Genomic DNA, 12,725 nt, shown 5'->3' with positions numbered 1-12,725 from the left:
CCCTTATATTTGCTCCCTCCTCATTCTTGTCATCCATCTCCTCCAGAGCTTCACCCACAGCTACTGGGAGGACTGTGTTTAATCTGGCCATCATCTCCACCTTCTCCATCAACTCTCTGAAGTGTTTCCCATCATCCTTCTGCACGTTGTTAAGAATATGATATCTGTTTCCACTTTTATTGATCAGCCACTGCAGAGCTTCCCCTTAATTCTCAGTGTGCTCTTCAATAGTGGGGGTCCCCATCCAGTCACCCCTGCTGAACACCACTATACAGTATTTCCAGACATTTCGACCCAGGAGGTCCATGTGCTCCTTGACAGACCTTCTTTGTGCTTCAGTGAAGGTGACACCAGACTGCAGAACCAGCAAAGCTGCATGAGGTCCTGTGGACACATAGTTATGCTTGACATGATCTCCTGCTTGACTGACTCTGGCGTTTCCTGTACAGACGCGTATGGCCACCATCCAGGTGTGTCAATTAAAATGACTTTTTTTCTTGTCAAGCACTCTCTCACTCATTACACACTCTTTTGTCCTTGAGTCATTTCCATGGTGTGGATGGTGTTCATCACTGAGGTCTTCCCAATAGTATTGCTACCCATCAAGACAATTCTTAACTCTGGAAAATTACAACTTTTTTTCTGTCCAAAAGAATGAGAGAGTTCATAAACAATGCTTAGCTTTCAATTTGGATTATATTGAATACATAATTCCATCTCATCTATTAATTGTTTTTGTACGAAAAATACACTTTACCTGTTAAGTCTTGCATCTTTGTTTTGACTTGGATCACTCTCTCTTCTGCTGGTTTCTCCAGTCTTTCTCTTTTCCTCCATATCTTCCAACACTGTCAATTTTAAAGCATGCTCAGCTCATGCTTTCCACATTTATCTCTTTACTGTCAGTGTAACTGAAGACATGAACTCTGTTCCCACACTTCTATGTTACTGTGTTAATCTCTGTCCCTGCTCTCTCAGTTAGCTGCTTGCTATTTGCATGTCTCTGTGTTTTGCTGTGATACATGTGCAGAATGATGGTGTGGTTCCAGATCTGCTAACCAAGAATCTCCATATGTTCCAGCACATTATTTAGGTGCATGTCTGTGAATGGTTTGTGTAGACTGATCACTAGAAAAAAGGCATGTGGAGCAGGACACAGTTTTAAACTGTGCACAATCTCCATCTTTATATACTTTGTTCTCTCTGCCAGTGTGGAGCTTTTCCACCATCCTGGTGTCATTACCAATGTAACTGTCCTGTTCTGAACCTCCCCCTGTTTCACCTCACTCTTGACTATCTCTTTGCCCACTTTCCAGCCGTTATGTCCATGAAATGTTTAACATTTAAGAAAAGATACTCACTGTGTTTACAATCAGACCTCCTTTCTATCTCCATGATAAAACTGCAAACTGTCAGTTTGAATGTTCAAAATGATCTCTTTAGCATCCTTCTTTTCAGTGTTTTTCTTCCCTTTGCCTTTTTTTTCCTCCCATTTTTTTCTATCTTAGCCCTGATCTCGTGCTGTGGTGTACATTTAGATAATGATTTCAAATATATTCTCTGTTCAAATTTCAAATGCAAGTTCTTATGGGATCCCATTATTCTCTGGACTGGTTTACTTGATGTTCTGTTTTTTGAACTCATAAAAAAAAAGTGCAAACTCCACCCCATCATTACAGAAATAGTTGAGACAAAGAATGGAGTTACAAACTTGCCATACCTTTTTTAAATGTTGCTACAGTATACATGACATTAAATTTTTTTAACTGAAAAATAAATAACATTAGAAGTAATTAAAACACGCACACAAAATAATAATCTCTTTAGCTGTTGTCTCTAGTGAGCTTGTATTAAAATTTCAGTTACATTTAATTTATAAACAATGAATACATCCTGACAAATAAAGTTCTCTTAGAGGGGAACAATAAACAAAGATACTTCTGGCCATGCACCATCCAGGTGTGTCAATTAAAATGACTTTTCTCTTGTCAGCCTCTCCCTCTCTCTACACACACTTTTTAGTTTTGCTGGCCTTGTTTGATTTTCAGGATGGTGTTCACCACTGAGGTCTTCCCAACTATTGTGGCACCTATCAAGACAATCCTAAATTCTTTAAAATCACAACTTTTCTCTGCCAGGAAAAAAGTTTAATCTCACTCTTGATTATCTATTCACCCACTTTACAGTGCTGACCAAATTCTGGCCAAAAATTTTTATATTTGCACTGCGTTTTTACTCTCCATTACTGCCAATTATAATGGCCTCTGGAAGATCTGGACAATCTGCAAAAGAAAATTAAGGAATCTGTAATTGTCGATTGTAGTAACCAAACCTTAACAAATACATTATCATATTTTAAGTGTATAGGCAAAAGTATAAATTATGTACTTTGCATTTGGTTCATGCATGCTGTTTGTAATATTCAACAAATGCATTTGTATTAATTAAAAATTTTGGCATTACTCTATTGATTTATACTTCTTGGTAATAAATCTATGCACAATCCTAGTGATGATTCTACTTTTTTCCCTTCCTTCAAATATCCTTCATGTACACATAGTGACTTTGTATATACCGTGGGTATAGAAAATTATCACCCCATTTAAAAGAATCACATTTTGTTGATTTGCAGTCTGAAATGAAGACGGACACAGTTGTTGTTTTATCCAGTTGTATTTATTCAGTGCAACTTATAACATCCAAGTGAAAGATATAACACCACATATCAGCAAAAAAACAAAAAACGGAATCACTGAGTTATAAATATCGCCCCTTGGGTCAGTAGTTTGCTGAACCACCTTTTGCTTTAAGGGGTTACTCCATCCCAAAACGATTTTTTTTTTCATTAATCACTTACCCCTAAAAAAACATATCCTTGTGGCACGGCTGATACAGAAGAGCATACCCCATCTGCCATCTTTTTATATCTTGATTTATTCTATATAGCAATCAGTGTTATTTAAACAGATCCCAGATCAAATTTATTTGCTTTAATTTCTTTTTCTCACTCACCTCATATTGCTTCTGTAAATAACAGGTCATGTGATGGCTTAGAATGTTGATAGGTCAGTCAGTCTAAGAAGACATTGCAGGATAAGCCAGCTGCCACACACACACACACTCACGTAAATTTGGGTTGTGCTTCTGTATAAAATCATCCTCCTCTATCTTTCACTCAAGGCTGCAGGATAAAAAAGGTAAGCCTTTGTAGTTTTATAAAGGTTATGCATCATAATGCCAACCATGTAACTGTAATAACTGAATGACATGCAGATCAAGAAGCCACTGAGAAGAGTTGATCTCTTGATTCCACAGTTACCTGGGTCAGTTATTGTTTGCAGGGAAAACTTTAGGGCCAGTTATAACAAATTTGTCATAAGTTAAAGTGTGTCATTTCTGTGTGATCAGTGTTGCCAAACAGAACTGCAAAAACATTGATGGATTTTTTAAAGTTTTTTAAATGATGCTCCTGTTTTCTGTTTTTTTTTATCAAAATCTTTTTGATGTGTATGTGTTGTGGTGTTGTGATATTCTAAAAAAAATGTTATTTCTAATAGTGCCACAGATCCAGTGTTTACACTTTTTGGAAGAAACCTACAAAAGTCTGTATAGTTGTCTCAGCATATTAACTTAAAAATAAACTTTATTTATAAACATTATTAACTTAAAAATAAACAACAACAACAAAAAACACCTTTTATTCACCTTTTATATAATAACTTAATGACTTTAATAGAGACTCATGGGACATAACCTCATTAATCCAGTAGTCAAATGGAACAGCTTTCTAAAAATAGTTGATTAGGAGAGAGATTAACTAAACAGTAAGGCTTAGTTTGTGCCAAATAGGTCTGTATTAATCCGTGCAGCATTTGACTTCCTATGAGTGACCAATCACTATCTTCAGTAAGTGCACACTTTTTTGTTGTATTTTGTGTCATGCATATTTTATGCACTGGTAGTAAATGGCTAAATGATTTAGAAGCTCTCAAATAAATGTTTTCTTTTTATTTTTGGATGCTTTTAAATTTTATACATTTATTTTGGAGCAGACATCAACAAACTTGTATAAAAATATTCAAAAAGATTTCATATCAAATCTAAAAAAAATATGTAGTATCATCCCAAACCTATGCTATTGGTTGATGGTAAAATACTGCAAAATATTAAAATATCACACTAAAATGAATTGTTTCCATGCATTTGCAGCTGCTATGGGCTCCATGGAAGAAGAGCACACATGCTCCATGTGTCGTGACCTGTTTGGTCAAGCTCACCCCTTTCCCTGCGGCCACAGCTTTTGCCTGGCCTGTGCGCAAGAGTCCTGGAGCCAGAGTGCCAGCTGTGGCAAGCGAAGATTTGTATGCCCACAGTGCCTGGAGGAGCAGGGAGTGGTGGTATGTGACTGCTGTCCGGAAGACAAGGGTGATGAGGCCCAAGCTGCAGTGAAGACCTGCCTGCGATGTGAGATCTCTCTGTGTGAGCAGCATCTGCAGCCACATCTGCTGCGTCCTGCTTATAGCACTCACCTGTTGGTGGAGCCATTGATGGACGTATCCCACCGCAGGTGCCCAGCCCATTGGGAGATATTCCGGTATTACTGCATGGATGATAGGGAGTATGTCTGCCCAGACTGCATTTTGGAAGGGCGACATGCTCAACACCAGGTCAAAGGGGTGAGAAAAGTGGAGGAGGAATACAAAGTAAGTCATTAGATCTATTAAACAGCTGTTTAAGAAATGGTCCTGTTGTGGAAAATTAAATATGGTCCAGGACTCTTCACACTGAACTTTACACAAATTTACTGTCTTTTTTAAAATCATGCTTTTTAACCCAGAGTAAAGCAATGTTTCAGAGGCCATTCACACAGAATGTTTTGAAAAATGCAATGTCGTCCATGGGGTGCATGTTTAGAACACTAATGGAAAAGTTGCACAGTGGAATGCAAAAACTGTGTAAACTTCTGTCTGAATGGCCCCTCACTCATGTCATTTTGAATTTTGAAAGGGAGCTGGCACCACTTCTAACCCTGGGTTAAAAGGTGCTCCTTTTCATGGTGTTAAGAAGAAACAGTCCTTTACCACCAAGCAACCAATCATAAACTGAGATATTATTGCCTCATTAAATATTCATGCACTTTATACTGTCATAAAAACTCATAAAAATTTAAAAAGCTCTTCGGTAATGTGTTATAGGTCAAATTACAGAGTCTGTTTGAGAAAGCAGAAGAGAAAGTAAAACAAGGTGAAATGATTCTTCAAGAACATCAGAAAGCTTGTCACAGCATAATAGTAAGTTTTAGCCTCTTTGTGATTTCATATATATATTCTATATATAACTAAATATTCCTAACCTGAAATATAAGGACTACAGGTTTTCATAACTGAACGCAACATGTATGCATTACATATTCTGTGTGTGTGTGTGTGTGTGTGTGTGTGTGTGTGTGTATTTCAGGAGGACTCCTCTGTGAGTGATGTCTCGCAGGTTTTACAGATGGGCTCAGCCCTGCAGGCTCAGGTGGGCCGACTAGTGTCAGCCGTGATAAACATCACGGAACAGGAGAGACAGCAGGCCATGGAGAGGGTGCAGGAAGACTGCAGCAGGGTGAGAAAAGATCTGAACCAAACTGAGAGCATCCACCGCTTCCTCGGCTCCCTGCTGGACGAGAGCGATCCCTTCCTGCTAATCTGGGTATGAGGACTTTAATATTTTCCTGATTAAATGCATTTCAAGCCTCATTTACCATATGCTGATAACAAAACTTATATTTTATTAGTATTTTTTATGTTTATTATTATGTTCTATTTAAAGAATGCATGTGTTCTATAAATACATTCTATTAAAACAGACAATAAAATAGGCAAGAAAGTAGACATTTTAAAGTCTTAAAATGTTTACTGTAATACAGTAAAAGCATGTTTTGTGTAAATTTGATTTGATAAAAGAGTTGTTGGAACATTATATGCTATAAAGTGCTTTTGAGACAGTTTATGACCAAGATTAAATATATACGAATATGTTATTAGTTAATGGCCTTATTACATTTTTTTAATGCATCCACAAGGTTTTGGTATTGAATAATTTCTCAGACTGTACAAAACATGGATCTTTACTGAAGTCACTTAGCTTAAAATAGATTAAAATGACTTAAACTTGATAACATTTCACAGGCATTCCAGACAGAGGATTCGCAGTAAGTCTTTAGATAAACCGTGATTGTTTTAGTGAGTGTTATCTTGTGATTTGTGTGAGTGCAGTTGTATGTTAGTTTGCATATGAACAAGAATGTAATTTTTACTGTATTAGTTGCTCTGCCTTGCAGGATGATGGCAGATCTGAACTCACCTCTGTTCACACCACCTCAGCCCAGCATGGATAAGAAACGTGTCTTAGAGAATGTGGAAAATAAATATAGAGAATTCATAGCTGAGACCCTGCGCTGCCTAATTGAACTCAAGAGAGATCTCTGTATGTATTATCATTCATACATTACACAATGGGCACTGACCCTAGGAATATTTAGATTTTTTAAGTGATATTATTCTTACTATTGATTCTAAGCTAACCTAAGTGTGATGTTAATCAATATTTTGTAACACTTTACTGAATACTGTTTTTGAGCAGTATTAGTTCATTTGCCTTGTTTAATAGTGACATCTAGTGGCTAGATTGCCAATCGCTGTTTCTCTTTGTTATTTAGTAAGCAGCCCGTTAACCTTGGACAAAAACTCAGCTCATCCTCTCTTAAATATTTCTGAAGACCTGCGGACAGTGATGAGGGTCAAAACCCGCTTGTCTGTCCCTGAGCATCCTGACCGCTTTGACCACTGGTCTCAAGTGGTCTCCTGTCAGATATTTTCTTCAGGAACCCATTACTGGGAGCTGGAGGTGGAGGGTTTCTGGGATATAGCAGTGACCTACCACAGCATTGGGAGAAAATCAAAAGAGGGCACAGCCTTTGGCTGCAACAAGGTACATTGTTAACCTAATGCACAAACTTTTTAATGCCAAATATGATGATCCCTTCTGCGACCAAATTCTTAAAATATAAATGCACCCATATATTTTCATTTATAAAGACCCAAAAACAGAATATAAATGTGTAAAATATAATCAGAAAAATTTTCATTTCTATTAAGTTGATGTGTTTGTGTGTGTTTGTGTCAATAGAATAAAAAAGTGATTAATCTAATGATTTTTGTATTTAGTCAAATTTAATCAATTTTAATAATGAATATTAGTAGTAGTACTAGTAGTAGTAGTATTTAATTATTCAAAAGTAACATTTTTTTTTTTTTTTTTTTTTTTTACACAATGTTTCTCTGATCTTTTCTCAGAAATCTGATCTTAAATAAAATTATTTAAAAACTGAATTTGTTTATTATTCTAGTCATGTCAGAGGCCTAGCCTGTTTTATATTTGAATTCATTATGTCCTGTGCGTTATGATTTTCTGTTATCTGACTCAGATATCCTGGAGCCTGACGCAGCAGCATGACAGGAAACTTGCTGCCTGGCATAACCGAAAGAAAACCCACCTCTCCTCAAAAATGTCTGGCAACCATTTGGCAGTCACTCTGGACTATAGCTCTGGCTCCATCACCTTTTCTGAAGTAGGATCGTCATCCACCCTGCTCCCTCTGCACAATTTCAGTACCAGATTCACCCAGCCCGTCTGCCTAGGCTTTGGCCTCTACAAACCAGAGCTGAACAGCAGGGTCACCATCCTCAAGAAAATATAACTACATTTACAGAAACAGGAACCGACACTGCTGTTGAAACTTTTATTTCATAAAGAGTTATATGTTTCTTGAGGGATTTATAATGCTCTGGGTGAAAAAGTAGAATTTATTTTTCAATTAACTGTCTATGGTCAATGTTTTTTCTTACTTTTTATTATTATAAATTTGTTGAGCTTTATAATTTTATTTTTTCATTTTCTTTTATAATTGGTGTCAAACCTTTATCAGTAGGTTTTTCATCTTAATGTTTTCACTGTAATTGTAAGGGGAACTGATAAGCGGTTTATAGAATGGACGCATGAATGAAATTTGACAAAATATAAGCAAAGTTTATTCTTGTTTTATTTATTGGTTTCATTTGTTGAGATGTTCAAAAACTAAGAAGTACTTTTTTTAAATGTGAAATCTGAAAGATATTCTGTTTTTCCAGATTTTCTTTTATTGTATTATCCTTTGTGCCCTTTGATGCTTGCGTACTATTTGGATCAGTCATGTTCTGTGGGAAACAGGTGCATGTTATTGTTCCTGTTTTCTTCTATATGCTTTCTGCTAACTGTTGGCTATCATTTACAGCTACAAATTCCAGTTTGGCCATGCTGTTTATATCAAAGATTACATGGATTATTAGAGAAAGTGATGGAGGGAGAGAGAGAGAGAGGTGAAGCTGGTGGAGTGGGTGAGAAGGGGAGGATCTTGAGAGACAGGATGAGTAGGAAGATCTGTAAGCTGTCAGATTCAGTTTTTCTCTACAGAAGCTTTAACACTTTGCATCATTACACCTGGGAAACCAAGGGACAGCCCACTAAATCAGGTACTTTTGCTATTTTTTCTTACTACAAATGCTTGTGAACTTCATTTCATCTTAAAGGTACTCCCTAGGAAAGAAGATTTATTAAAAGATGGTTTAGTACACAAAAAAAAAAAATCTTATTAGGTTTTTTTTATTTTTTATTTTTTTTATCTTGTTTTCCTGGAAATACATACTTGAAACCCAAAACCTCACTTTATGTTTTAAATTAGATTTATGCTTTGATGAATATAACCAATTTGCCAATAAGGTAAGAAAATGTAATAAATTTGTGATATTTTTTAAAAATGATTTTAAAATAAAGTCTTATTATTGTAAACAATTTTGCTTCTCAAGTAAAGAAATAATAAAGGATATTTAGATATTTTTATAAGGGAACAAGGCAAAATGCATGCTGATTAGACATTTTTCTTATTTTTTATTTTTTGTGCTATAAAAAGATTTTAAATAACCTGAAGTTATTATAAATAATGTGTCATAATTTTGTATGAGTGAAGTTTTGTGAAGAAAATAAAGATATTGGTTTGTGAAAGGAGTGGATAGCATTCAAGGACAGAATTAGTTCTTATTTAAAAGTGCACAAACACTGAGGTTTCACTCAAGACCAGTTGCAAAGAAAGTTGACCTTTGTAAATGTCATTGCTTCATTGCTTTCAAGACTATAACCATGACTTGAATAGTAAATTAATGTGGTGAGCTGTGCCAATTAGGACCTAATATAGACATCCTTTAGTTCAAATTCCGAGATGTACATTCTTGGGTTTCAGGACTTTGCATATTGTTGCCGTTTTAGTGTGCCAATGCACTGAGGAGAGAGAGGAGGTTCAGCCAATGAGCACAAGCACAGGAGAGAGGATAGAGAATCTGCGTAGGGGAGAGAGGTCCTGCATGTTGTGGAACGTCAGGAGGGAAGTGAGAGCGTGTTAAAGACAGATGGTCTCTCAGTGGAGTTGTTCTTTTTTCTCTCTCTTGTTCTCACTCTTTCCTGGAAGCTGCTCCCCTCAGCTGAATGGGATCCAAAGTGTTACCTCATGATCTTCATCCTTCACTGCTCCTCTTCCTCCTCCCACACACAAGCGCATACCTGTTGGCTTGCAGAGCTCCTTTTATCCTCTCCCTCTCTCTTTGTCTTCTCACAGGTTGGCTATGATGATGGATTTTTTTCGGGATGATGAGAAACCTCTAAGTGTCCTTGTCTCTGGTCCCCTACAGGCAATTTAACAAGCACAGAAGTAGATCTTCTTCAGGAAACTGTGACAGACAGGAGGGTGACGACAAAATAGCTAGAGAGAAAGAGAGAGTAAAAGAGTAAGTGAGGGTGAAAGACAGAGCCGAGGATTTAAAGATCTAGAACTTTCACAATAGCTCATAACATCACGGATATTGTGGATCCTTCGCTTAGGCTATTTCTCCTTGGTTTCCAGAAGACGACCTACTTGATCAAATTGCAGGGAACATTTGCACCTAATTTCATCCGAGATATCATAAGTTATAATAATAAGACAATGCTGCCCAGCTCTGGGTTGCCAATGCTGATACTAGCGCCACTTCTGCTAATTGGCCCTCTAGTGGTCATGGGGCAAAATGACACGGAGCCCATAGTGCTGGAAGGTAAATGCCTGGTGGTCTGTGACTCCACACCCTCTTCAGAACCAGCAGGTAACGCGCTGGGGATGTCCGTGCGTTCAGGTACCGGCCGTGTGGCCTTCTCCGCCACACGGCAAACCAACCATGAGCCCACAGACATGAGCAATCGCACCATGATCATCTATTTTGACCAGGTAAGCAATCTTTCCACAAATGAAGTACTTGCATGTAGTTTTGCTTTGTTTAATCAGTCAGTTTTTGTCAGATCTTGGTGAACGTTGGTGGTCATTTTGACCAAGAGAGCAGTATCTTCCTTGCTCCGAGACGAGGGGTTTACAGCTTCAACTTCCATGTGGTAAAGGCATACAACAGGCAAACCATACAGGTACATACTACATATTTTTCTTGCGCTCTTAAAAATAAAGGTTCTTTATTGGCAACTATGTTTCCATGAAGAACTGTAACATCCATGGAACCTTTCAACTGCACAAAAGGTTCTGTATAGTGGAAAAGGGTTATTTAGAGTTTTAAAATGTTCTTCACACTTTGAAAAAAAAAACGGTTGATTTTATGAACTGTTGATTTTAAGAACTGTTCACTAAAGTTCTTTGGGGAACCAAAAATAACTCTTCTATGGCATTGCTGTGAAAACTTATTTTCCTATTTACAGGTGAGTTTGATGTTGAATGGGTGGCCGATGATCTCAGCCTTTGCTGGAGACCAGGATGTGACACGAGAAGCAGCCACAAATGCTGGGCTTGTGATCATGGAAAGAGGGGACAAGGCTTATCTCAAGCTAGAAAAGGGCAATCTAATGGGAGGATGGAAGTACTCTACTTTTTCAGGCTTCCTGGTCTTCCCTTTATAAAGATGACCATGTGAACAGCTGGGAGATGCGGAGGAGAGAGGGTGACATGCTCTCTGGGGGTTTATTTTACGAAAATGAAATCCACAGAAAACGAAATATATGTTCTTGCTCACACTCTCTTTTTTTTTTTTTTTTTTACAGAAGAGCAGAGAAAATGCAGAAAATTAGATGTTAAATGTTATAATTAATTATTATATATATTTTGTTATTTAAAAATACAATTAAGTATTATAATTAAATATTATCGAGAACCAGGTTTGAAAAAAAAAATGTGATTTGAAAATCACTAAAAAGTCGCTCTTTTTTGTAATGTGTATGGTTAAATTGAAAAAAAAAAATGTCATTAGGGAAAATAAAATGAGACTCTCCTAATAATATATTTGAAATGATGTATTTCAGGGTTTTCTCTTTTTTTAAAAAAACAAAATTACATTTCTAAATTCCCTTTTAATTAAAATATAGCTTAACGATTTGATGTGAGGTTTCTGTTTATCATATGTTTGCCTGCTTATGGAGCTGTGTGTGTGTATATTATAAAGCTTTGTAAAAATAAATCTCATTAAATGGAAACCCTTGACCAAAAATCTAAATTCCTTCTTGTTCTGTGTGAAATTAAATACGACTTGTCCTCAACCTGTGTTACTTCTCTGAATGAGGTGTTTTACCTCTAACAACAGCTGTTTGTAAATATAGCTCTCAGCATTAGAGCTGGCAAGGTTGACAAGGAATCATCACAGATAGCAGCATAGGCATAATGGATAACGGATATGAACTACAGTGGCACCGGTCGAGCAAAGGCAGATGGAGTTTTTGGCAGGCAGACGTGTAAGTGTACACAGGACTCCTATGGACCATGCAGGGTGGGCTGTCACAGTCAATAAGTTACGCTTCATTGGTATAAAGACACACTTATTCACACATAAGGAACAAGGGGAAAAAAGAGAGAGCAGGAAACAGATAAGGAGAGAGAGAGGAAAAGGAAACCGCAAGAACAGAAAGAATTACTGATGTTAACATTTATTTTTTCAGGATCCAGTAATCCAGTATCCAGTGCACAATAAAAAATGAATATATATATATGTATATTTATATATATATATATATATATATATATATATATATATATATATATATATATATAGTCATTTAGCAGACGCTTTTATCCAAAGCGACTTACTAATGAGAACAATGGAAGCAATCAAAATCAACAAGAGAGCAAAGATATGCAAGTGCTATAACAAGTCTCAGTTAGTTTAATGCAGTACACGTGGCAGGGTTTTTTTTTTATTATTATATACTAAAAAGAAAACAGATCGAATTAGAAAACAGATAGAGCCAGCTAGTGTTAGATGCCTTTTTTGCTTTTGTTAATTGTATAATAAATAAAAAGAAAGCAAATAGATAGAATACAAAAAGATTAGAGAAGCTTTTTTTTTTTTTTTAAAAGGAGTTAATAAATGAATAGAATGCAAGTGTAAAAGGGGCAAGTTTTTAAAAAAAAATAGAATTAGAATAGAGAGTGCTAGAGTTAGAGGGTCAAATAAAGATGGAAGAGATATATGTTTAAAAATACTAAAGTATAATAAAAAATACTAAAATACTAAAATATTAAAGTAAAAATGTATTAAAAAAAATAAAATAGACCTATATATTAACACACACACACACACACACACACACACACACACACACACACACACACACACACACACACACAC

At 36.4% G+C, this 12,725-nt stretch overlaps 2 protein-coding genes across 2 annotated transcripts; both read left to right on the top strand.

Moving 5' to 3' along the window:
• The first annotated feature begins 4,091 nt into the window (after nucleotides 1-4,091).
• trim110 (tripartite motif containing 110) lies at nucleotides 4,092-8,160 on the top strand. The gene is made up of 7 exons (XM_042777371.1): nucleotides 4,092-4,703; nucleotides 5,196-5,291; nucleotides 5,458-5,694; nucleotides 6,174-6,196; nucleotides 6,326-6,471; nucleotides 6,704-6,975; nucleotides 7,472-8,160. Exons 1-7 carry the CDS (start codon nucleotides 4,146-4,148, stop codon nucleotides 7,742-7,744), a joined length of 1,605 nt encoding a protein of 534 aa, XP_042633305.1. The 5' UTR covers nucleotides 4,092-4,145; the 3' UTR covers nucleotides 7,745-8,160.
• Nucleotides 8,161-8,402: 242 nt separating this feature from the next.
• Nucleotides 8,403-11,577, top strand: LOC109059431 (cerebellin-1-like). The gene is made up of 4 exons (XM_019076630.2): nucleotides 8,403-8,555; nucleotides 9,692-10,333; nucleotides 10,405-10,524; nucleotides 10,810-11,577. Exons 2-4 carry the CDS (start codon nucleotides 10,058-10,060, stop codon nucleotides 11,005-11,007), a joined length of 594 nt encoding a protein of 197 aa, XP_018932175.1. The 5' UTR covers nucleotides 8,403-8,555; nucleotides 9,692-10,057; the 3' UTR covers nucleotides 11,008-11,577.
• The last annotated feature ends 1,148 nt before the right edge of the window (nucleotides 11,578-12,725 follow it).

This window comes from Cyprinus carpio, chromosome A2, assembly GCF_018340385.1.
Source record: "Cyprinus carpio isolate SPL01 chromosome A2, ASM1834038v1, whole genome shotgun sequence".
In the NCBI taxonomy this organism is placed as follows: Eukaryota; Metazoa; Chordata; class Actinopteri; order Cypriniformes; family Cyprinidae; genus Cyprinus; species Cyprinus carpio.
Note: the sequence above shows the minus strand (reverse complement) of the source record. Positions and strands in the feature narration are given on the sequence as shown.